This window comes from Pteropus medius, unplaced genomic scaffold, assembly GCF_902729225.1.
Source record: "Pteropus medius unplaced genomic scaffold, Ma_sr-lr_union100, whole genome shotgun sequence".
In the NCBI taxonomy this organism is placed as follows: domain Eukaryota; kingdom Metazoa; phylum Chordata; class Mammalia; order Chiroptera; family Pteropodidae; genus Pteropus; species Pteropus medius.
In genome coordinates, this window is record NW_024351733.1 from 481,393 (window position 1) to 508,109 (window position 26,717).

At 37.8% G+C, this 26,717-nt stretch overlaps 1 protein-coding gene and 1 pseudogene across 1 annotated transcript in view; one reads left to right on the plus strand and one right to left on the minus strand.

Annotated features, from left to right (window-relative positions):
• Positions 1 to 25,119, plus strand: part of LOC120589020 (E3 ubiquitin-protein ligase RLIM-like) — a 36,271-nt gene extending 11,152 nt beyond the window's left edge. Inside the window, exons 4-7 of the mRNA XM_039846416.1 lie at positions 7,368 to 7,422; positions 11,097 to 11,229; positions 24,534 to 24,698; positions 24,784 to 25,119. Coding sequence (XP_039702350.1) covers positions 7,368 to 7,422; positions 11,097 to 11,229; positions 24,534 to 24,698; positions 24,784 to 25,119 — 689 coding nt within the window. The remainder of the gene's footprint in view (positions 1 to 7,367; positions 7,423 to 11,096; positions 11,230 to 24,533; positions 24,699 to 24,783) is intronic.
• Positions 13,872 to 13,990, minus strand: LOC120589025 (uncharacterized; annotated as a pseudogene).
• Positions 25,120 to 26,717: the final 1,598 nt, after the last annotated feature.

Here is a 26,717-nt window from a genome sequence, read left to right on the forward strand (position 1 = left end):
TTTTCAGAATAATTAGGAAGACTTCTCATTCGTGGATATTTATTATTTTAATGTATTATAGTTTACTACTGTCATTTTCTTTAATGCTCATGTTGCACCAAATTTATCCACTCGATACACCTTCAAGCTAGCTCCCGAATCTTTCTGATATGGCCTCATTTGTGTTAGAGCACGCATTTGCTTCCTGGTTCACCTTATACTTTCTCTGACCTTTCGGATAGTCAGCCACATCTCCAAGGAGCTCTGGCTCCTTTTAGGAAGAAGTGATTTTTAGAAACCAAGATCTCACTGTTATTTATACTCTTTGGTACTGGCAGGTCAACGCGTCAAAGCCCTACAATCATGTCTAACTCTCTTTTTTTTTCCTAATTCTTTTGTAGTCAGAATGTAATTGATACAGTGCAGTGCAGTTTTTTTCACGACTGACACAAGGAAGGGTCTTGTATTCTGATTCTGCATTATTATTTTGTTTCTGAAGGACCTCTAATCTCCTCCACTTACTTTATTTTCTCTTTGTTTTCAAAAATCCCGGGGATGCTCACTCCTTTCTAAGTTGCTCCCTTTTCCCCGGAAGCAGTGCCTTCCTATGACTATCGCCTCTGGACCCACACTTTCAGTCCCTTCCTTTGAATACCTGGTCGCCAGTGATCCGATCCTTCTTGTCTCATACCTGTTCTTGATATTTTCCCCACTCAAAAGTAGACCTCATTCTTCTAAGAGAAATTTATCTGTGTTCCAGCATGGGAATTACCCTGCTGCATGCTCGTGATTTTCAAGCAGTCTCATCTGAATCTCCCATTCAGCCTGGACTCCAAAGCAGGTTCTGTTGGTTTCAGATCTTGCCCTAGAAGTCATGTGCTGCATAACAATGTTTCAGTCAATAATGGACCCCATCTACAATGGTGTCCCATAAGATTATAATGGAGCTGAAAAGTTCCTATCACCTAGTGACTCTGTAACCATTGTAATGTCATAGTGCAATGCGTTACGCACATATTTGTGGTGAATCTGGTATCAACAAACCTAACGCCCTGCCATTCGCATAAAAGTATAGCACATACAATTATGTATAGTACATAATACCTAATGATAATAATTGTCTATGTTACTGGTTTATGTATTTACTATACAATTTTTACCGTTATTTTTGAGTGTACTCTTTCTACTTATAAAAAAAATTTTCCTGTTAAACAGTATGTCATGTTATACCAGCAGCAGCTTCATATCTTCCGTGTTTGTCTCTTGATTGCATCATTTTCTCTTGTGCTTGTTTCAACCTCATTGGTTTTGTACAGTAACTTGCTGTCCAGGCTTGTAGTCTAGGAGCAACAGGCTATACCATAGAGCCTAGGTGTGTAGGCTTACCATTTAGGTTTATATAAGTGCACTCTGACATTCCCATGACAAAATCACCCAACGATGCATATCTCAGAAAATATCTCCCTAATTAAGTGATGCATGAGTGTAGACATAAACTCAAGTAGTAGTATTATTTGACTTTTAGTTATGCCGTTGGTGTTAAGTTTTACGTGGTTTTATTTTCTTTCCCTGTTGATCTCTATGGGTTTTAGAGCATATGTGGAAGTATTAGGAGTGAAGAATTTGCTTTTATACTATAGTAACTCAGAGATCATAAACAATCTTTGTATGTTTTAAATTATTTTTATGTTTTATTTAAATAAAACTTATTTTGCCTTAAGTTATTCCTTGTTCATAAAGGAGAAGGGCTTTAAAAACACATACAACATTTTATTATGAGATTCACAGTAACTTAAGGCTTAATTCTAGCAGTTCTTGTGCCTCTGAACAAAGTTACTTGTCACTTTTGAGGTTCACTTGCGTGCTCTGAAAATTTTAACTACAAAAACCAATAAGAAAAAAATACATTGAGGGCGGGAAAGGTAGCACCTTTGGGGGAACAAAAATAATTCCCTCTCTACCCTTCTGGCTTCCCGGGGGAGACACTCCTGTGATAAAAGGTTAACAGGAGAAAAACAAACATTTAAATAACATGCACACCTCCTGTGTTCATGGGAGAGACCCAGGAAAACTGAGTAACTCCCCGAATGACCCAAGCCACCACCTTATATACCATCTCCAAAAGAAGATCTTAGAGTGGGAGAGATACCCTTACAAATGGAGATTTTCCTTTTAAATGGTTTGGGGTAGATACCCTTACGAATGGAGATTTTCCTTTTAAATGGGAAAGGGAAAGGGACTTCTAGATTTTCAGAACTTTTCCTGTATTGTTGTTTATTTAAATATAACCAACTCATTATAACCTTTATGCCAAAGAGGCATATTTTGGTGTGGCAAATTCTGCTTTCCCTTTCACAGTCATGTAACCGACATTTGTGGCAGTATCACCAATGTCTAATTTAGTGCTTGTTTTATTTTAGTGGATCAATAAATATAAATGAATTAAGGAAAGGAGGAGTTTTATATGGCGAATTAAGATGTTAAATTCCATATCCTCACACTAGAAGTTAATGAAACTGCACCTAGGTATAGTTACATTATTTCTTTTATAATGAAGCATATGTCCTACTGCTTTTGATTTTCTTCCATGTACTATGCTGTGATCTTGCTCCTACATTGCCTATGCTAGAATTGTGGCTTCCTTGTTTAAGGGAGTTAATAACAGAAACTTCAGTATTTCTATTGCTTTTTAATTGCTTAAAATTCAGACATTAAACAAAAATATTGCCGAGGCTCTAGTCCTCTAGTGACCTCTCCAGTTCATTTTAGCTTTCTAGGTCTGCTCTGCTTGATATCCCTCTGTTCTTTCCCTTTCTTAATCATCAATTTTTCTTTCCTGAAATCACGGAAGGAGTCTTGTAAACCTGTTCTTTTGATCACACAAATTCCATTTTTGAATTGGAACTGCACATTCATCCCACTCACCTTTGAGCAGAAATATGGATTCTATGTAGCACTGTAAAATACACTACCTAGTAATAGTTTTGGTTTAGGGATATTGTAATTTAAGCATCTTACTCTCAAATCCATGTGGGTTATTCCAGTAAAACTCACACCCCAAAGACACAACTGTTAGCTAAATTTCTGTTACCACCCACCCAGTTCTTTTCGTGTATGAGGGATATAGGATCTTTACCTCTTCAACATAAGTGGTACTGAACCTTAAACATCATAGTTAATATTACACTCATGTTTCTTTTTCCTCATATTAACGGCCCCCCTCAGCCCTTTCTCAAAGTTAAATGTTGTCTGGTTTCCAGATAAATTTTGATCTTTAGTAGAATAGTCTCTTTAATACAGAATATCTAATGTATACCCTGAGCACCACCTAGTGGCAAAACCATATATCTGAAATGATGTTTGTGTTCTTTTGGGACTGGCTGTCATGAAGGCTAGAGGAAGAAAGAAAAAAGTGAACTGTTAAAATCCAGCTAATTCCCCCAACCCCCATTGGAGGGAAACCAAGCCCTGAGCTGAGAAAAGGAGAGGTTTGTTTTTTGTTGTTTGTTGTTTGTTTTTTGTTTTTGTTTTTTTAATTTTTTTTGGCAGAGTATAGAAAGAATTCAAACATATGCTAAAGTCAGAGCCAAAAGGAAAGTTTCTTAGAGAAGGGGTGATACTCTATAGACAGAGCATGGTCTCCTCTCAGAGGCAGCGAGTGAGAGCGAGAGAGCCTAAGAGAGACCCTGAGGGACAGAGACAGTAGAGAGAGAGAGGAGGACAGTGAGAGGGACAGAGTAAAGGCACTGAGAGAGACCCAGTGTTGGGGAATTCAGTTTATATGTCATTCTTTAGTTCCTGTTAATTACAGTTTAAAGACTTTGTTTACCCACTTCCTTTGATATGAACATACAGTGAGGGAGGGGAAGGGGAACTGTATGTAGTGTGAAAAGAAAAGAGTATTTAGCATGAAAGGCCTGCTGGTAGTTCCCAGTCTTTATTCCATAGGTTCCCTAAGGTTCTAGCCATAGGGAATGAATGATTTTATTTGTGTAGGGAGCCACTAAAAGACTCTGTTTTCCCTGTTTCTCCTTCACAGTGTGAGGAATGGGTTGTTAGCAATCCTGCCCCCTGCCCCCGCATCTTCCTTTGTTCTGCAGGTGTCCTCCTGGCCTGGCCACAGTGCTGATCAGCATATTGCAGTCTCTGAATGTAGCTTGATTTAGCACTTTAATTCTCTTGCCTCTTCCCTACAATATAACTGGTATTAATTTGGGGCTAAAATTGTCACAGAATACCTGAAAACAAGCTCTCAAAATCTACATCGTTAAGTTCCATTAGTGAAGTAGAACTTGAGCAAAGAGAGATGGGAAAAAAGAAGGTAAAATGAGGAAGAAGGTAAAAAAAGTTAAAAGCATGTGGAGGGCCTTAAGTGAGGTAAAGGCAGAAAACAAGAGGAAAAGAAGCTAAAAGAAAACAAATAAGTACAAATTTAATAAATGCAGCAAGCAGCAAAAGGTTAAAGAAGCACAAATTAGTAGTTGATAGATGGTCATGGGGCTGGGGAGCATGGCATAGGGAATGTAGTCAGCAGTAATGTAATGGCTATGTATAGAGCCAGATGGGTAATAGAGTAATCGGGGAGATCATTTCATAAACTATATAAATGTCTAAACAATGTACTGTGTACTTGAAACTAATAATAAAATAAAATGCTTAAAAAAAGATATTTCATTACATCAAAAAAAATTAATAAAACCTCTGACATGAGTGGCAGTATAAATATATGGAGAAAATAAAAATAACTACATTTCTTAATAACTTTTCTTTTTCAAATATTTTAAGCTTAATAAGCCTCACAGATATCTAATGGGGTACAGAGCATCATCCTTACTTAAAATGCAAATAAAGAAACATGAAGGAATTAAGGAAAATGCTTAAGATGCCTAGCTCTGTGTGATTTGTTTCTAAGACTCAATCTTCTTCAACTTGTACCAGAAAATCACTAAAATAAACCCAGTTTACTGTGCTAAAACACAGATTCTCAAACTCATTGGAATTACCTGGGAAGTTCTAAAGTATACTATTACTTGAGTCTCATTAGAAGAGATTTTGATTTTATTGGCCTGGGATTATGGTCTGATAATCTAGATTTTTTAAAGCTTCCTGGATGATTCTAATGTGTATCAGAGTTTGAGGATGATTCTACTGGTCTTTGACTTTCTTGCCAGTTATATAGTTCAGTAGGTTCCTAAGAACTTTTAATCATGTTTTCAATACTAGATCTTTAATATTTCAAATGCAAGTCATTTAATAGCTTTATGAAAGAAGAGGTTGTGTTCCAGGTCATTCATGTTAGAAAGTTTGTACTTATGCGAAGAATTAACATAGTTGTCAGTTCTCCTTTTCTCATATCCAGAAGCCACTCCTCAATTTTCTGGTTAAATGATATATATCCCTGTCATCACAAGGGGCAGAAGATACCACCTGTGCTTCTCTTAGGACTATTTTCTCTCCAGTGACATGGCATATAGCCACATCTGCCACACTTGATAGCAGGTTCCCCTTCTTCAAGTGTCCAGGCCTTTCATATACCCTTAGTAGTCTCTCTATCAGAGTACATACAATTACCCTCTTCTGCTGAGATGTAAGGTGAAAAAAAGTTCCTCCAACCATTCCCTATGCACAGCTATTTTGTATCAAATCTGTTTTATCCTCAGAAGATTTATTAATTGAAATTAAAAAATACAGTGGGGTTATTTAGAAATTGTGGCCTACTTTCAGAGTACCATTCTCTAATGAGACAAACGTGTGTGTCTTGAGGAGCAAATTTGGTCAAGCTGTTTGCCAAGCACACATCTGTATCTACTTATATTTGGTTTTTGGTTTCTTAAACAAGCTGATTCCTGTCCGAGGCCTCCGTGGTTTGTTTTGCATACATGCAGGACTTCGAGTGCTGTACCTTCAGTAAGGATTGCCACTTATGATCTGCTATCTGCTGTTAAATCCCACTAAGAGTTTTGTATACAACAAAATGATTGCATAGAAAAAGAAAAATCTATTTTGGAATGTCAAGATTAGGAATCAAAGAGTTTTTGTATAGCTGTAAAATACTATATGAGCATATGTATTCCTAGAAATTATCAAAGTAACAATGAAAATGTTACAAAGTTATATTTAGAATATATTACACCTTTAGTAGGATCTTCTACAGAATTTTGATAATACTATGGTCCAGCAATAAGTAAAAATAAATCCTTTTATTAAATCAAAATCGAATCCCCAATCCCATTTTATGAAAATCACTATTTCATAAACAATGTTTATATTTTTATTTCAAGTATGTAATCAAACAAAGATATATTACATATCTTTGTATTTCTTTTACTTCTATTAAATACAAACCAAATACTATACATAGTGTATGTGTATCTTGGTGCCATCATAGCTATTGTGGGAAAACATATATACATGCACACACATGGGAAAGCCAGCAAAAAAGCTATTAATGACTATATGTGTACATGGGAGGGGCCATACTACCATGATATTGTCTTTAAAGTGTCCAATAGCTAACATGTATGAGCACACTCTAGGTACCAAAATATGCTTCATTTTTCCCTAAATGGAAGAGTAACGTTTCTCTTAAAATTGGAATCATTTTCTGGTACCTAACCAAAGACATAATATTGAGCAGTTACTTCATTCCTTCATTCATCATATATTTATTGTTAATTTTTAATGTTACTCTTTGATTTATATAAGCCTTTCCTCCTTAAATAACTGATTTGACATAAATGTACATTATTAGATAAGCTCATATGCATGCATATTTTTAGAGGGCATTTGGGAAGCAATATTGATTTGAAGGGTTAATGGGAGGGATGACGAAGTAAATCAAAGCACTTAAAAGAAAAAAAATTCAGTAATAAGTTGAAGGTAAGAAAATAAATGCCTTTCATTTAATGAAAAAATAAATAAGGCTAAAGAAAGTAAAAACTGCCAATGTCCACATTTCAATTGCATGATGGTTCATATGAAACAATATTGTACTATGAGTTCCTAAATTGAGTTTTAGGTCTAATTCTGGTATTATATTGCACTGTGACTTTGGCAAAGTCCCTAAACCTCTCTTGTCCTTATATTCCCCTTAGATATCATGTATTTCCATTAGGTAAGTGGCTTTGAAACTGAAGAAGAAACTACCTCTAAATGGGCAATAACACTGACCCAAGAGTAGAGGGCCTAGGTTTGAATCTCATCTCTGACATTTGCTAGTTGTGTGACCTTGTGCTTCTGTTTTATCATCTATGAAATGGAAATAGTAATAGTACTTGCTTCATGCATTTCTAGAAGAGATTAAATATGTTAAGACATGTTAAGTGATTGGAGTAATGTCTAGTGCCTAATAATGAGTGCACTATCTACTATCATTCTTGTTATTTCAGATTGTACTCAGCTGAGCCAAATGGCTCCTTCGAGCTCCTTCAGGGGTTCCATTAGGTGAGTCGGAATGAAAAAAAGATTGTACAGAATCTTTAAACTTACAAATAACCTAAAGATGCCCTTGTGTCCTAAGACTAAGGTGACCATATATTTTATCTCCAAGCCAGGAAACTTGCAAGAAAAAAAGAGATAATATTATGAACTACACAGGACAATAAGAAGAAAGCAGGTGTAATCTGTGTAAACCAGGATCTAAAAATTTCCCTATTTAAGGCAGAGTTTCTCAAAGTATTATGCGGAGAATTACTGTGTCAGAATCCCCAACCGAGGTTCATGAAATGCAGATTCCTATTTTCTAACCTATGCCAATTAAGAATCTAGAAACAGTCTGTCTCATGCAGTTGAAATGTACCATAGTATTTGTAAATGGATTTCAACAAGAAAAATAGAAAGTTATTTGTTGAAAATTTTTGTCCTTTATTTTTTCCTTATTTTAATCTTAAATTATGTACAATAGACTTACATTTACTAATACAGTTAGAATTAAACATTTCACAGGAAGACAAATATTGTATGCTCTCACTTATATGTGAAATCTAGAAGAGTCAACCTCATAGAAGCAGAGTAGAATGGTGGTTGCCATGGGCTGGGGGAGGAGGAAAGGGGAGGTGATGATGGTCAAAGGTATAAAGTTTCAGTTAGATAAGATAAATAAGTTCTGGAGCTCTACTGTGCACAGCATAGTGCCCATAGCTAACAATACTGTCTTGTATACTTAAAATTGGGAAAGAAGGGAGATTTTGTGTTGTGTTCTTACCACACATACACAAAATTACAATAAAGGAGGCAGAAGGAAATTTTGGAAGGTGAAGGATATATTTATGTTTATGGCCTTGATGGTGGTGATGGTTTCATGGGCTTATATCTATCCCCCAACTCATTGAGTTGTATACATTAAATATATTCAGTGTTTTACATGCCAGTTATACCTTAATTAAGTGTTGTTTTAAACAATTTCACGTGTCTTTTAAATTGACATGTGAAAATATAAATTTTGTGTCATATTTTGCATTTTTTCTTCTGATGTCCTAGAAGTTTTATGTGGAATGATATTAATGTATCCCTTTCCCTTTAACTTCTCAAAAAAGGGTTACCTTTATACTATAATTTCAGGCTTTCCAATCATCTTTCTGGTAAAGTCATTGTGTCTAAATTTGAAAGTGAAAAATAATACTTCACTTAAAAAATAAAACTATATAACCCATGAAAAGAAACCTCTGTCTACATTTGTCTATTTAATCATGGGGCATAAATTTACTCTCAGTACATGGTTTGGAAGTTTAAGGAGCCATGTAAATTCATAGTTGCTGTTTTGTTCAGGGCTCACAGCAGACTTTCTTGTACTTGTTCTAAAAAAGATGGAAAGCTAGTAACTTTATTGGTATAACAGTCAAGAATCTAAGTCAATGTCATGCTTTTGACATTTATTTGATGCCTCGTTTAACTTAAGCTAGAAAATAAACCTTTCCTCTCTGAATCGAATCTCACCAAGTCTTTGGTTGAGAACAGAATCACTAGACCACCCTGTCTCCCCTATAGCCTTCTGAGTGTATTTGTTATCTTTTACTGCAGTTATTTTTTTTCCCCATGGGGGAACTCTGTTGTAAACTTGATGATTGCCATGCCTCAATCAGAACTAGCAGTATTATGAAAATTCAGCATGAATTTGTGCTTTTGATCCAGGAAAACCTAACAGTCATTAATGCTCTTGAGAATGGTTGATTCAAATCAATTCAATTAATTTAATTCAAGTGTCAGTTCAAGTATTTAGTGTATATTAAATGTCAGGCATATTATTAGATATCAAAGATACAAAGATGAATGTATTTTAAAGAATCTATTGTCATTAGAGTATAACAAACAATTGAGATACACAGTAGTAATTTACATGTGTAATTACAGTTTTGAGGAGAAAGTAATTTGAGTGGGAAGGAAAATAGGTTTCACTGATGAGGTCATTTACGCATTTGGGTTTTAAAGGATGATTAGGAGTTTTCTAAGTGAATGAAAGGGGAAAATATTTTTGATAGCATGAACAGCAACTGCTAACAGTTATAAAACAATAAGTATAGTAGGTTTTAATTTCCAGTATATAGTGTGAAAAGAAGATTAGCTAAATTGGTAGACCAAGGCAAAAAAAAATGGAGACCTTTTATGACACATTCAGAAATTGGACTTTATCTTCAGTGCAATGGAAAGATATTGAAGTTTGTAGATAGATAAGTGATGATCAAATTTACAATTTAGAATAATAATATTGGTAGTAGTGTTGAGGCTGAATAGGAGGGGTGACAGTTGAGATGGAAAGGGCAGAAATGGATGGAGGCCAACCTAAGTTAGTGATGGCAAGGGTCTGAATCAGGGCAATGGTTAAAATGAGGGACTCAAGAGATACCCAATAAGAAGAGTTGACTAACTTTGATGATATATTAGATAGAGGGAAAAGTGAGAAGAGGAGAAATGTGAAGGGGAAAGGCCGGGGTCAGAATTCCTCCCATATTTCTGTCTTTGCTTACTGGACAGTGGTACCTACAATAAATACCTGATTTTGAGGTCATATGCTTTAGCCTAAGAGGGAGCATGATTGCTTAGAATTAGAATAGTTTGTGAGTTAACTGAAGATTCAGATAGTCTTGCAATCTTTCTAAATTTACATAAAGAAACACACAAACTAATAGTCCCAGAAGTTTGGTGTTCCCTGATGTCAGCTCAGAGTGTCAGTGACTCTGGCTTCCTGAACTATTTTGTCCCTGATTATGTCCCAACCATGGTGCTAGTAACACGATATAGGAATCATTATCCCAGAGGCCTATTTATTAACCTTAGTTGTTTAAATAGGAGCCACCAATATAGCTGTGCTTTACACTTAATTTTCTCATGTATTGGCTTTCCTTCTGAATGTTGTAGTGTAAGCCCAGTATTTTTTCCTTTGTATAGTAATCTTGCTGTTTTGGTCTTTGACGACTTGGCTGGTTGATATCTGAAGTCTTCTGAAAATGACTGTTCTTCAGTGCTCATTTCAGAGATGGGAGGTGCATCAAGTTTGGAGATTGACTGGAGCATCACTACGAGTGGAGTCGGAGAGGAAGAGGTTAAAGATGAAAAGTTGCCTACTTTTAGTCAGTCAGATTCATGTACTTAAATATTTGGTCCATCTGTTGTTTATGACTTGGTGAAAAAAAATGGGATGTGTGAGATCATATTTGGCTGTTCCATTTTAGCTAGCTGGTCATAATGATGGAGTTTTGGAATCAAGAGTTTTCTTTTACTGTCTCAGTCTAAGGAAGCTTCTGAACAGATTCTGTGACTAAAAGGGATGATGAAAATAAGCAAAAGATTGAATTCACCCTGAAAATGGATAGAGGAAGTTCTGTGGTTTTAAAACTATAAGAAATGATCAAGGCATAGGATTCACTTATCTATTGCATTGTAATAAACTATACCAAAACTCAGTGGTAGATATAACAAAACCTATGTTGTTATAGTCAGGACCTTGTGAATAAAAAATAAAGATAAAGCATATTGAGGAAGGCTCATCTCTCTTCCATCATGACTGGGCCTCAGCTGTGGTAGTTTGAATGGCTGGAGATTAGATGACTAGGGTCATATGTCCGGAGGCCTTGACTCCGGTTAAGTGTTTTTTTTTTGTTTTTGTTTTTTTCTTATATCAGATCTGTTGGTGCTGGAATGTCCAAGAATGTTCACTCATATATCTGGTGTCTGGGCTGGGCTGCACTGGCTGGAAATGATGGACCTGGTCTTCATTCTCTTTATGAAATTTCTCCATATAGCTTAGGATTTCTTGTAACCTGGAAATTTTTTTTTTTAATTTTTTTCCCAGCTTTATTGAAATATAATAGAAAATTAGTTGCTCATATTTACATTACACAATTCAACAAGTTGTTTTTTTTTTCAATTAGAGTTGGCATACAATAACATATTAGTTTCAGTTGTACAGCATAGTGATTAGAGCTCAAGTGATCATCACCCCACTAAATCTAGTACTGCTCTTTCTTGTAACCTGGAAATCTTTTATTATTATTATTATTATTATTATTATTATTAAGTTTATGGGTGTAACATTGGTTAATACAATTATATAATTTCAAGTATATATTATAATTTGACATCTGTATATTTTATTGTGTGTTTACCACCCATAGTCCAGTTTCTTTCAGCTACCATATAATTGATCCCTTTACCCACTTGACCCCCTCCCCCTATATTTCACCCCTTTTGTCCCATCTATCTCCCCGCTCCTCCCCACCCGCTACCCTCTGGTAACCATTAGTCTATAGTCCATGTCCATGAGTCTCTGTTTGTTTGTCCTGTTCGTTTGTTGCTTTTAGGTTTATATCCCACATATAAGTGATATCATGTAATTTTCAACTTTTTCTGTCTGGCTTATTTCACTTAGCATGATTATCTTTAGGTCCATCTATGTTGTCACAAATGATAGTATTTCATCTCTTCTTATGGCTGAGTAATATTCCATTGTATATATGTACCACAGCTTCTTTAGACAGTCATCTATCATAGGATACTTTGGTTGCTTCCATGTCCTGGCCACTGTGAATAATTTTGCTATGAACATCGATGTGAAAATATCATTTCGGATATGGGTTTTCAAGTCTTTGGGATAAATACCCAGTAGAGGGATTGATGAATCATATGGTAGATCAATTCTTAGGTTTTTGAGGAACCTCCATACTATTTTCCATAGTGGCTGTACCAATTTGCAGTCCCACCAGCAGTGTATGAGGGTTCCTTTTTCTCTGCATCCTCTCCAACATGGGTTATTACTTGTCTTGTTGATTATAGCTATTCTAACAGGTGTGAGATGGTATCTCATTATGGTTTTGATTTGCATTTCCTTCATAGCTAGTGATGTTGAACATCTTTAAATATTTGTTGGCCATTTGTATGTCCTCTAGGGAGAAGTGTCTGTTCAGGTCCTCTGACCATTTTTTGATTAGATCATTTTTTTGTTTTTTGTTATTGAGTTATATGAGTTCTTTGTATATTTTGGATATTAGGCCCTTATTGCAGGTGTTGCTTGCAAATATATTTTCCCATTCGGATGGTTGTCTCTTTACCTTGTTGATGATTTCTTTTGCTGAGCAGAAGCTTTTTAGTTTGATGTAGTCCCATTCATTTATTTTAGCTTATACTTCCCTTGCTTTTGAGGTCAAATTCATAAAACCCTCTTTAAGTCCAAGATCCTTGAGTTTAGTTTCTATGTTTTCTTCTATGCATTTTATTCAGGTCCTTATATTCAGGTCATTAATCCATTTTGAGTTAATTTTGGTGTGTGGTGATAGACAACAGTCTAGTTTCATTCTTTTGCAGGTGGCTTTCCAGTTTTCCCAGCACCATTTATTGAAGAGGCTTTCCATTCTCCACTGTATGTTTTTGCCTTTTTTGTCGAACATTATTTGCCCATATAAATATGGATTTACTTCTGGACTCTCGATTCTATTCCACTGGTCTATGTGTCTGTTTTTCTGCCAATACCATGCCGTTTTGATTGTTGTCATTTTGTAGTATAATTTGAAGTCGGGCAGAATGATGCCTCCAGCCTCATACTTTTTCCTCAGGAAGGCTTTGACAATTCAGGGTCTTTCGTGCTTCCATACAAATCTGATGATTTTTTATTCTATTTCTTTAAAAATGCCAATGGGATTTTGATGAGGATTGCATTAAATCTGTATAATGCTTTAGGTAATATGGTAATATGGTCATTTTAACTATGTTGATTCTTCCAATCCAAGAACACAGAATGTCTTTCCATTTCTTTGTATCTTCTTTGATTTCTTTTAATAGGATCTTGTAGTTTTCATTATATAGGTCCTTCACATGTTTCATTAAATTTATTCCTCAGTATTTTATTCTTTTTGTTGCAACTGCTAAAGGAATTATTTTTTCCACTTCTTTTTCTGATGCTTCATTATTAGAGTATAGGAATGCTATGGATTTTTGAATGCTGATTTTGTATCCAGAGACTTTACTGTATTTGCTTATTGTTTCTAGTAGTGTTCTTGTGGAGTCTTTAGGGTTTGCTATATAGAGAATCATGTTATCTGCAAATAGTGACAGTTTGACTTCTTCATTTCCTATTTATAGGATGCCTTTTATATCTTTCTCTTGCCTGATTGCACTCGCTAGGAGCTCCAAAGTTATATTGAATAACACTGGTGATCGTGGACAGCCTTGCCTTGTTCCTGATGTTAGAGGAAAGGTTTTTAGTTTTTCACCATTAAGTAACATGTTGGCTGATAGTTTGTCATAGATGGCCTTTATTATGTTAAGGTACTTTTCTTCTATACTGACTTTGTTAAATGTTTTGATCATAAATGGATGTTGTATCTTGTTGAAGGCTTTTTCTGCTTTTTCATTGATATGATCATATGATTCTTTATTTATTTGTTTGTTTGTTTGTTTATTTACGCCTACAGCACACGGTCTTCCTAGGTGGTCTCCCATCCAAGTACTAACCAGGCCTGACCCTGCTTAGCTTCCAAGATCAGACGGGATCAGGCTTGTTCAGGGTGGCATGGCCATAGACACAATTCTTATTTTTTAATTTGTTTATGTGTTATATCACATTAATCAATTTGTGTATGTTGAACCATCCCTGTGCCCCTAGGATGAAGCCCATTTGATCATGGTATATAATCTTTGTAATATTTTGCTGTATTCGGTTCACTAGTATCTTATTTAGGATTTTTGCATCTGTGTTCATGAGGGATATTGGTCTGTAGTTTTCTTTTTTTTATGTTATCCTTACCAAGTTTTGGTATCAGAGTAATACTGGCCTCATAAAATGAATTGGGAAGTATTGCCTCCTCTTCGATTTTTTTGGAAGTGTTTGAAGAGAATAGGTATTAAAGCTTCTTTGAATGTTTGGAAGAATTCACTGGTGAAGGCATCTCGTCCTGGACTTTTACTTTTGGTAGGTTTTTGATGATTGTTTCAATTTTTATACTGCTGATCTGTCTATTTAGATTTTCCAGTTCTTCTTGATTTAGTCTAGGAAGGCTGTATTTTTCTAACTACTGGTCCGTTTCGTCTAGGTTATTAAACTTGATGTTATATACTTTTCCATAGTATTCTTGTATGATCCTTTGTATTTCTATGATGTCAGTTGTAATTTCCCCTTTTTCATCCCTAATTTTGCTTTTGTGTCCTTTCTCTTTTCTCTTTAGTGAGTGTAGCCAGGGGATTTTCAATTTTATTAACCTTCTCAAAGAACCAGATCTTTGTTGCATTTATTTTTTTCTATTTTTTTTCTTCAATTTAATTGATTTCTGCTCTAATTTTGATTATTTCTTTCCTTCTGGTGACTTTAGGCTTCATTTGTTCTTCCTTTTCTAGTTTTTTAAGATGAAGCGTTAGATTGTTTATTTGGGCTCGTTCTGGTTTTTGGAGATAGGCCTGTAATGATATGAACTTTTCTCTTATGACTGCTTTTGCCGTATCCCAAAAGTTGTCATATGTTGTACTATCATTGTCGTTCATTTCTATCATGTATCTCTCTCTCTCTCTTTTTTTTTTTGGTGGGGGAGTGGCGAGGCAACTCTTGGCCCCTCACAGATTGCAAGGACCTTGTCAGTTACAATCTCTTATTTTTTAACTGGAAAATACCTAGGAAAATAGGTGGTCTCCCATCTAAGTACTAACCAGGCCCGGCCCTGCTTAGTTTCTGAGATCAGATGGGATTGGGCTTGTTCAGGGTAGCATGGCCATAGTCTATGTATCTCTTGATCTCTCTTTTTATTTCTTCTCTGACCCAATTATTATTCAGTAGCATGTTGTTTAATCTCCATGTATTTGTGGTTCTTCCTGATTTCTTTTTGTAGTTGGTCTCTAATTTCAAAGCATTGTGAACAGAGAATATGGTTGGTATGATTTCAACCTTCTTATATTTGTCGAGGCTATCTCTGTGTCCCAATATGTGGTCTATGCTTGAGAATGTTCCATGTACACTAGAGAAGAATGTATAAGCAGCTGTTTTGGGATGGAAGGCTCTGTAAATGTCAATTATGTCCAGTAGGTCTAAGGTGTCATTTAAAGATGTTATTTCCTTATCGATTTTCTGTTTGAATGATCTGTCCATATCTGACAGTGGGGTATTTGGGTCCCCTTCTACAATAGTGTTTTGGTCTGTTTCTCCCTTTAGTTCTGTTAGTAATGGCTTTACATGTTTTTGGGCTCCCTGATTGGGAGCATAGATATTAATAAGTGTTGTGTCTTCTTGGTGCAGGATTCCCTTTATCATTATGAAGTGTCCCTCAGTATCTTTCATTACCTTTTTGATTTTGAAGTGTATTTCGTCTGATATTAGTACTGCTACTCCCGCTTTTGTCTGAATGCCATTTGCTTGAAATATCATATTCCACCCTTTCGCTTTGAGTCTATATTTATCTTTAGAGCTGAGATGTGTCTCCTGGAGGCAGCATATGGTTGGGTTTTGTTTTTTGATCATTTCTGCAACTGTGCCTTTTTATTGGTGAGTTCAGGCCATTTACATTTAGGATGATTATTGAAACGTGAGGTCTTCTTATAGGCATTTTATCTTTTGCTTTCTGGTAGCTTGGTGTTTCCAATGATTCCTTGTCCTTGTGTTTCTGTTTTATTTATTTTGGTTGGCTTTTTTGGGTTTTACCTCTGGTTCTTCTTGTTTTATGTTATATACTTCCATTCGGAATCTTCTGTGTGTGGTTACCACTATGAATATGTAAAGATAGTTACATATATACAGTCATCCATTTCCTTCGGCACGTACCTTATCTCCATTCCCCTTTGCAAATTAGGATCTTTGAATCCTCCCCTTTCCAGTCATTGTTATCTCAATTTTTCCCTATGTATGCTGAACGTTCATTACTATCTTGCTATAGCAATTCTCTTCTTATTATTTAAGCTTATAATGCCCTTTTCTTAGTAAGGGTTGCTCTCCTCTGCTTCTATTTGTCTGATAGTTACTTTACTCCTAATTATGTATTTTTTTGTTGTTGTTATATTATTTTAGGTGAGCTGACCCCTTTCAGTATTTCCTGTAGTGCAAGCCTCGTAGTGGAGAATCCCTTCAATTTTTGTATGTCTGGAAAGGTCTTAATATCTCCTTTATTTCTAAAGGAGAGTTTAGCTGGATACGTTATTCTAGGCTGGTGGTTCCTTTCACTTAATAGTTTAAATATTTGATTCCATTCCCTTCTGGCGTGTAAGGTTTGTGCCGAGAAGTCCGAGGATAATCTCATGGGTTTTCCTTTATAAGTTACTATTTTCTTCTCCCTGGCTGCCCTGAGAAATCTGTCTTTGTCGTTAATTTTTGATAATTTTAATACAATGTGTCTTGGTGAAGGCTTTTTTGGGTTGAGGTAATTGGGTGTTCTGTTGACTTCTTGAATTCCAAGGTCCAGGTCATTCATTAGATTTGGGAAATTCTCATCAACTATTTGTCTGAAAATGCTTTCTAGTCCCTGCTCCTTTTCCTCGCCTTTGATAATGTCCATTATTCTTATGTTTCCTCTCCTGATGGTATCAGCTAGTTCTTGAATTTCTCTTTCATTATTTTTTATTCTTCAGTTTCTCTCTTCTTCCTTCTGACTTATTTCTAGATTTCCGTCTTCGATATCACTGATCCTTTCCTCCATTTGGTTGACTCTATTTCCCAAGCTTGCTATTTCATTTTTCAACTCTTTTAGTGTGTTTTTAATCTCCAGACGTTCTATTTGTTCTTTTTTGAGGGTTTCAATCTCCTTGCTCTGCTCATCTAGTTGTTTTTTCAATTCCTGAAATTGTTGATATGACTCATTTTGGAATTCACTGAGTTTTTTCAGAAGTACCATCTCGAATTCTCTGTCATTTAAGTTGCATATTTCTATATCTGTAAGTTTATTTTCTGGAGATTTTTCTCTCTTTCTGAGATGATTTGTCACCTTGGTTGTTCCTGGTGTTTAATGGACTATTTTTCTGCCTGGGCATTAATGGAAATGTATTCTGCTTTTTTTTTCCAGAAAGAAAATTTATTATATAAAGGTCTCTCTTTAGCCTACTGCAAAGAAGGTGCTTTTCTTTTGGTTTCCAGTAGGTGGCATCTAAGCTTCTTGGATCCCTGCTTTATATAAAGGTTTAAAAATGCCTTTTTATTTTCTTATAGATATTTAATCATGCTCGCTACCCTCAGTTTCAGTCCCTGTCAGTTTTAGCAACAGTTTTGGTAGTATTTGCTCAGATTCCCCTGGGGCTCCGCCCTGTTTGGTCTTGGAGGACATGGAGGGAGGGGCACTCTAGGCTGGGGTTTAGGAGTTGTGGCTCAGCCTCGGTTTTGCAACCACGGGCCAGTAAAAATCAACAGTTGTTTCTCTGCCATCGGCTTCTCTGCTTTCTGCCCTAATGACTGGGCTTTGCTGCCAGTGGTGTGGAATTCCCAGCACTCTCAGGCAGGGCTGTTCAGGGAAGTCACTGCATCTTCTCTCCTCCCCCTTCTCATTCATTTAACTCCAGCGGCTGTGAGAGGCAGCTTCTTTATTTCTCCCAGTCCACCTACTGACACCCGAGATTCTGACCTGTGGTAGTTCTTAAGCGCACATGCCATACTCAGACATACTGGTGTGCAATTGGGGTGTTTTTGTTGAGTTTCAAGTGTTCAGCTTATTGTTGTTTCAATGGGAGAGATCCAGGGATGTCTCTCACTCCGCCATGTTTCTGAAATCCTCTGGAAATCTTAAAGTAGTTGGAATTCTTACATAGTGAGTGGCTTCTCTCTGAATATCATTTCAAGAAGCTTAGGTGGAACCTGTAAAGCTTCTTTTGATCTAGCTTCAGAAGTATAAGACTATCTTTTCTGTTGGATTCTGTAGATCAGATAATCTACTAGGTCAGCCCAGACTCAAGAAGAGGAGCATCAGACTCTACTTTTCAATGAGAAGAGTAGCAAAGATTTTATGGTTATATTTAATATACCATGTAGCATATGATGAAAAACTTTTATGATGATTTTTCAATTGAGGTAGAAATTAATCTCTCCTATTTTATGAAGTGCAATATCTGTGTGAGAATAAAAAAGTGAGGGCATAGAATTATTTTCATTCAGCTGATTTTCAAGATACTGGATTAAGGATCTTTTTATTATGTAATAGTTTTCTCACACCAGAGACCAATGATAACTTCACTAGCTATTTACTGAGCAACTATAATTATTAGACACTCTGCCTTTGCATTATTTATTTGATCTCAAGCCCCAGGCAAGATAGGCATTACTATTCTCATGTTGTAGATATTGAAGCTGAGGCAAATTAAGTCATTTTCTCAAAGTCATTGTGATAGAATATATTTAGATTCAAACAAAATTTGCAGAATAGCTCTTGCTGTTTCCACTATACTCTTCCATGTTTAATGGAAACACAGTTTTACACATTGGTACACAGAACTAGTAAAATCTCAGTTAACTGAGATGCTTGAATCATGTTTGATCATTTTCAAGTGAAATATTTTATTCTAGGTGCCATTTTGTGTGCCATTTCAATTCTGCTTTAGTGTTAGTCCAGAATCATCATTTTAACTATTAATAAAAAAAGAGTAATTTTTAATTAGGATGTAAACATAATTAATTTTTGATAAGATATTTTAGATTTTTGTGTATTTTTTCTTTCTCACCAGAAGGATGGGTTAAAAGGTTAAAAGTATTGATGTAGAAAATGAAAATAAATATGTATGTTTCATGGAATCCACTGGAATTTATTCTTTGGTACAAATATGTGTTTTGAATCTAACTGTGAAATTCTGATTAATTGAAATCATAACCTTCCCACTTACATAGGCTCAACATTTGGGAATTATTTGCATGTCTTCTGTAGCTTCTATCTAATAATGGAAATAAAAATGTGTTTACTTGGCAAGGTCTCATCCCTCTTCTGATTTCCTTTCTTCCTGGTTCTGCCTGGATTTAGACCTTTGATAGCTTTTCTATTTGCTTCTAGGATTTCTCCAGTTTTAAGCCATCTTACACTGTTCTCTGAGCCATGGTCCAGTTGTTATTCACAAGCAAGTTACTTCACATCTCTGTAAATTAATTTCTTTATTTATAAAATCTCACTTCTTAGTATTGTTGTAAGAAATAAATAAAATTACACCTACATAAATAATATTCTGCTTGTTGGCTATATAGATACAGATATAGTTAAAGATGAACTTTGTGACTCCAATGATGAAACTGATATCAGGTTTATTTCTAAAAATGAATGAACACAGAGAACACAAAATGAATAAGCAACACAAAGGCTCACAATATATAAGGAAAGCCAATTCAAGCAGGCCTGCCATATGTTATTGATCTACCGGTTGTTCACTATAAAACAGGGGGCACCATTAATGAAATAATAAAATAAATGACACTTCTAGAAATATGCAGTGCACATTCTGTACAACTGAACATGCAGGCCCTGAAAGCAATCTTTTATGTGCCTTCCTTATACCCAGTAGGGAGAAGAGAAGATAATGAGCTAAGGAGAAAGTAAATGATTACTTACTATTTGTTATTCTTCAGGCCTACCATTTTACATACTCATATTGAAGTGGGGGTTGTTGATTTTGTTCAGCAGCCTGCAGTCACAGTGAACTGTGCTGCCTCTTTCATCAAAGGGAGGAAAACTGTTTACACCGATTTTATACCAGTAGGTTTAACAACAATGACAGTGTCTGGTGTGGGTAATGGCCATCTCACACCTCTCACATGTGGATTCTCCCTTCTGTGGTGCTAACTGGGTATTGTACTCATTCTTATGCAGAGTCTTTGAATGTTCAGAGTCTGGGTTGTCTATCCAAAGAAAACTACCAAAATTTCAAATTATATTACAAAAAGGTCCCTACATTTCAAGCTTATCATTTCATTTAAATTCCAAGTACTCTACTATAATCAAATTGTATCTCTTGCTGGGGCCATAATGGCAGTAGTCCTCAACAAATTTTGTGGACAGTAGGTTTAAAAAATAGCATTTGTATTGGGAAGAGAGTTTGGACTTCATTATGGTCGAAATTCCTGGGGCCTCTTTAATATTCAGGCTAAGCACAAGTTTCTACTCACTCTGTTAGAATGTAACCTCTCTCTTCAAATATCTTTAACAGCTTATTGCATATAGAATAAATTAAAATGTGTAAGTCTTTACCAAAATCACTCTAAATTTCCCAACATTACTGCATTTTCTTCTTTTAAGCATCAGTTTAAATGTCACTTACATGGAAAGGCCTTCCTCACCAGCTGATCTAAAATAAAACTGTGTGTGTCATGCTTTATCACAGACCCTTTTCTTCTTCTCCAACAAACTATATGCTGTAAGAATGGTGATCTTTATAGCTCAACTTATATTTTCTGTCTATTCAGTTTCTAAGAGTAGGCACTAAATGAACATGTGTTGAATAGAGGAATAAATGAAGGAAGGAAGAAAGGAGGAAAGGAGGATGGAAAAAGGGAAGGAGTGACCTTTGACAAGGATTCTCTCTTAGTTCATTCTGGCTGCTCTAACAAAATACCACAGACTAGGTAGCTTATAAACAACAGAAATTTATTCTGCAATGTTCTGGAGGCTGGAAAATCCAAGATCAAGACTCCAGCACTGTCATGTTCTAGTGAGAGCCTTCTTCCTGATTCATAGCTGACACCCTCTTGCTTTGTCCTCAAATGGTAGATAGGGCTAGTAAGTGCTCTGGGTCTCTTTTAAAAGGCATTAATCTCATTCATAAGGGGTTCGCCCTCATGACCTAATCACCTTCCAGAGGCCCCACCTCCTAATACCATCAACTTTGAGGATTAGGATATGAATTTTGAAGGAACACAAATATTCACACCCTAGCACTCTCCCTTGACCAAACTTGAGTCAGTTTCCTCCGATTCCTTTTTCTAACTAGTCCCTGACCTTGGGCTCTGTCCTTGGCCCATTTAAATGGTTTTAACAAGAATTCTGCTGATTCAGTTTAGGGAAAATGCTCCACTCTTGATAGCCGATCAATGTTTTTATCCCTTGCCCTCGTATCTTATCACCATGGCCTACCTGCAGCAAAAATACACCCAAGTTGATTTAGCCACCATACACCTTATTCCTGATGTTTCCTCTTATTAATTTTGTATCCACTGACTGACCCCTATATTGCTTGGCTATAAATCTCTACTTATTCTTATTATATTGGAAGTTGAGCTCAATCTTTCTCCTACTACAAAACCCTACTACAGTAGTCCCACTTGATAGTCTTCCTTACCATCTTAACAAGTGTTATGAATACTTTTTTCTTTAACAATTTCCAAGACTTTCTCTACCTACATCTCCCTGAATATGCCATCACTCCGTAAATGCCTTTTACATTGTAGACTGTGCTTACAATATCATACTCTTTATGCCCTAGTTCACATCAAAACCCTCTGTAATATGTGTCTTCGAAGTCCTGTGTCAAACACAGTGTCTTTCAATATGGACTGAAAAACTTCTGTTTGCATAAATACTTGCTATTCTTCATCTTCCTAAGTTATCTCCTTTTAGAATCTTAAATAGAACTACATGTGCACTTGCCTTCTACAAGATTGTAAACTCCAGTAATGAAAGTGTTACTGTTGGGGTGATTGGAACTTCGGCGTTGCCCTAGGGACATGGGGTGGGGAGTAGGGGGATAACGTCACAGAAGTGTAACTGGCATTACTCCATGGTTCTTCCTCATTGATGTAGTGAAGAAGCACAGGTCAATGAGATTTAGAAAAGATTTATTAAAAGAATATTTTAAAAAGACAAGGCACACCCCAAGGAGGACCATGGATGAGAGCTGTAACAGAACATTGTAACAACAACAACAAACAACAACCAACAACAACCAACAACAACTACGCAGAAGCGGGGATGTCTACATTATATTTAGGCCATGATGGGTAGTTCCAAAGGCATTCTTAGGTGATTAGCATTTGAGGTCATTTTGATTGACACTTGGTTGCTATATAATTCTTTGTCTAGTGTGCATGTGTATACCCAGGATTCTGCTACCATTGTGGTGTTCTTTGGGTGGTTTATAGGCTGGGCCCCTATTCCTTTGTTCCCCTTGTTGCTCATGTCTGACTAGTTACCTAACATTATTGTGAGAGATGGCTAAAAAAGTCACTAGGTTAGATAACACAATGTTAGATAATGTTGGAAATTTAGGGGCTCACAAAATCTTGAGAATCGGTCTCTAACTTTGTAGTTAGTACACCTTTAAGAAGAGAAGGTCCTAAAGAGACTAATTCCACAGGATAAATAGAGGAAATAGATCACTGTGTTTTTTTTTCTCTGACAGTCCACCCCTGTCCTAGCTCCTACCTTGTGCTATAGCTTCTCCATTGTGCCTGCGACCCTGACCATTCTCTATAAAGGCTGGGCAAAAATCTCAGAGTGTACAGGGAAGTAATATGATCCAGAGACCTTATAGTCAGGAGCCAGAATTCCAAATATAGATATAGAGCTTCCATTTCTTGTTCTCCCCTGATCATATCCTCTCAAGTCCTGTTATTGACACAATAAATGTCCCCAGAGTCTTTCACTCTTTCCACTCCAGATTGATTGATGCCCTTAATGACCAATGCTGCTGGCTCTCTAGTCGATAGACTATGTGAAGGTTATTGATGCTATTTCTTCTGTTAAGTAAGATCTACATCCTGATAATTTTATAAGTATAATCAATTAAAAACAATAAATGAGATTAGTTAAATATTTCACATAACATATAGGTGCAGAGATTTAAATATGATCTGAGAACACTAGAAATATAACAATACCTCAAGATAAACAAATGGCAGACAAGAAAACATTTCCACTTATAGAAGAATGTAGGTAATAAATTAAAAGAACCCAGAGAATGAGAGAATTAACATTCTATAGCCCTTAATGGAGATTGATAATGGTCATAATTATCAGAGCACCAAGATCACCAAAATGGAGGATGCGCAGACATTACATACTTCCTAATGGAAATAGTGAACATCACCTCTAGAGTGATCTTGCCAAAGAACAAATATACTAACAAAAACAAACAAACAAACAAAAAACAAAAAACTAATCTGATCAGGCTTCTACTTGCATCTATTGGTGACTGTCACATTGAGTGTCAGGTAAACAAGCATTCATTGTTCTGTTTTGGGTACACTACCATACGCCTAAAAATTCCATCAAAAATGATTTATTATAAACATCGCAACTTTAAATTTGAATACCAAAGTGAAATGCTATTCTTTAGCAAAATATAACATGCAAAGACAGCCCATTAGAAATAGAAAATTTTAATGGATGATTATAAAGTGGAACTCTGGTCCAAAACCACCTAGATCAGATAAAGTCTGGAGGCCACTTGTACCATATAATCAGGCAAAGACTAATCAGCATCTTATATAAGCTTCACCAAATCGCACAAAAAGATCTGAAAGCACTCCACACATTTTAACAAGCTAGCTCTCCTTGACACAAACACTAGACAGATGAGAAGACCAAGACCCAAGGAAAGAATATCTGAGCCAAGCCCACTCCACTGTTCAAAGCTGGACAGGAAAACATAACCAGACGGATAATAGCAAAATAAGGGAACTGTGAAATGCAACGAGAGAGATAACATTCATCATCTGCATGTGATTTCTGCGTATCACAATGTTGAATAACTGCAAACAAACAGCGCTTTTCAAAGTCGTTCACCTCAGTCCCTCCCTGTACAAAGTAAAAATTTTAGAACAGAATTTACACTAAGTCTGACAGTCGAAGAGAAGGAATACATGAGTATGATTTTCTCTGACAGCCCACCAGCTGTCCTGGCCCCTGCCCACCCTGTTCTCTGATTTCCCCACTTGACTTTATAGCTGGGACAGACCCAGTCTGAGCTCTTCAAGGGTTGCGGTAAGTGCCCCCATCAAGAGATTGCTGGGAATGTGGCATTTCCCAGGAGGCCTTACATCGTGAGAAAGAAGCCCAAAAGAGAGAACCCCCACGGATGAGGACAAAGGAGACCAACACCAGAGAATAAGCGGGGCCGGGCTGGGGGTGGGGGTCAGTTCACAGAGATGGGACAAAGCCTGCTTTCAGCCCTAAAAGCCTAGGCATTGCTCTCAGGATGAAGCATCTCCTCAGTTACTCTTGAGGATTCTCAAGGTCACGAGGACCTTGGCACGAGGGGCACGACTGGCTCAGCGGAGGGAGGAATCCAGGGGACTGGCAGAAGTCATAGTGAGGACTCTGAGCAGGGACCAGCAACCACCTCCACCAGGAAACAGCAGGGTGCGCAGAGCTCCGCCCCTGCGGTTGGTGGCGCAAGCCACAGATAGGGTAACCGGAAGTCCCGCTCCCCAACATCCTGTTTCAGACTGTGCGGACTGAGAGGGCTTCAAGCCGAGGCGCGGTGGATTCCAACCTGGGCAAGGCGGTGTCCGTGTGCTGTCAGGTGTCAGGTGGGTCTGTAAATGAGGACTCAGGGCAACGCCCACCACAGAAAAGAGGGAGTCGACTAGACAAGAGCCCCACCCTCACCTGGGAGGCTTGCGAGGTGACTACCCCATACTTCCTCTGGAGAGCCGATGGGATGGCTTTTCTGCGCATGCGTGAGGGGATGGGGCGGGGGATTGGGACTGAGAGCCTTGGACCTTCCAGCCCTCATGAAAATGCCCCTGAGAGAGGATCGAGAGGCCACCCACTCAGATAGTGGTGGCCTCCCCCTGAACCTGGGCCTGTCTGAAGAGCCTGGGAGGCTCAGACGACTACCCCACACTTCTGGAGAGCTGAGGAAGGCTCCTTTCATGACATGCCAAGGTATGGTGTGGGGCGGGGGTGGTTGGGCTTGGGGAGGAGTGAGAGCTTTAGACCTGCCAGTCTTCTTGAAATTACCCCTGAGCAAGGACTGAGGAGACCCCCCTACCTACTCCACATAGTGGTGGCCTCCCTGAGACTGGGTCTGTCTGACTGACCTGGTAGGCTCCGGGAGTCCCAGGGTGGCCCCGTGTAGGGGCGGACTAAATGTTGCTGATTTGTGCTTCTGGACTATGAGAGAGGTGAGCCCTTAGCCTGAGGTAGGCAGTGCCACTTGCGCAAAGCAGGGAATTCCAGGCCTTGCTGGAGTTCCTGGCAGGACCCTGGTGAATTCTTAGGGTTCCGTCGACCCCGGTGAATTCTGGGGTTGCGATGACCCCCGGGGCGGAGGGTGTGGCTCAGTGCCTCGCCCCTTTTTTCAGCCTTGGTAGCCCTGTGCTTGAGGTGGCCCTCCCACGGTGACGTTTCAGAGAGGAAGGCCTCCATTGGAAATTGGTGCCTCAGGTAATAGGTGGCAGGGGCATGGGACCAGCCTGTATTCAATTTGAGGAGCACCTGCAAGTATTATGGGACTAACCAAACCATGGCAGAGGGCGCTCCAGCCGCTTGCCCTGCCGTCAGCCCCCAGAGCCCAGGGAAGGGATGGCAGCCAGAGGTGACCCCTCCCTTGCTACTTTGGGTCCGGGAAGGTGACGGATTTGTTCCAAATAGATTATTCAGTGGGTGGAGGGTCCCAGGCCCTGGCACGTGTCATTGTGTTATGTCTCAAGGGCAAACTGACCACATGAAAGGGTGGTCGCGCACATCACAGGGAACCCTTGGGAGTTCCTGAGCAGTGATAGCGCGATGAGACAGCCAGTTGCTCTTCTGTAGTGTTCGCTCACTGGTAAGCGTGCCTGACCGTAATGGGCAAACTCGTGTCTAAAAGAGTCCCAAGCCATGCCAGGCTTACAGGTGAAGACCCCAAGACAAGCCCATCTCGTCTCTCCTTCCCAGTTGTCTCAATGAGAATAGGCCCTTTTCTGGCAGGGGTGGCATTAGGAACCAGGAGGTGGGGACAGGTCTGAGCAGTAGCCAAAGTAAAGATCGTGAGTGAGGGCTGAGCAAACCACCCATTCCTTAAGTCAGGAGCCAAACATAACTCTGCTTAGTCCTGCTGTCATCCCTGGCAAGTCCTGGACAGAGCTGTGTGGCTGAGATATGGCCTTATTTCCTGTTCCTTGAACTTTGGGTGAAGCTTATTCTTCACATCTGATCACAGGACCTATTGTTAGTCAAGGGAAGGACCTTAAATGAGGCTGATGGGGACACACATCCAGTGCCTGGCAATTCGAAGGAGGCTCCTGGTGCTGGTACACCTCGTGTTCCTATTTTATATGTGTAACTCGAAAATGTATTATATGTTTTGACGTGTGTTACTCAGATATTTGTTTAGTATAGATTTAAGTAGCTTCAACATCTCCAAGTTTGTGAATGATACTGGTCAGACATTTC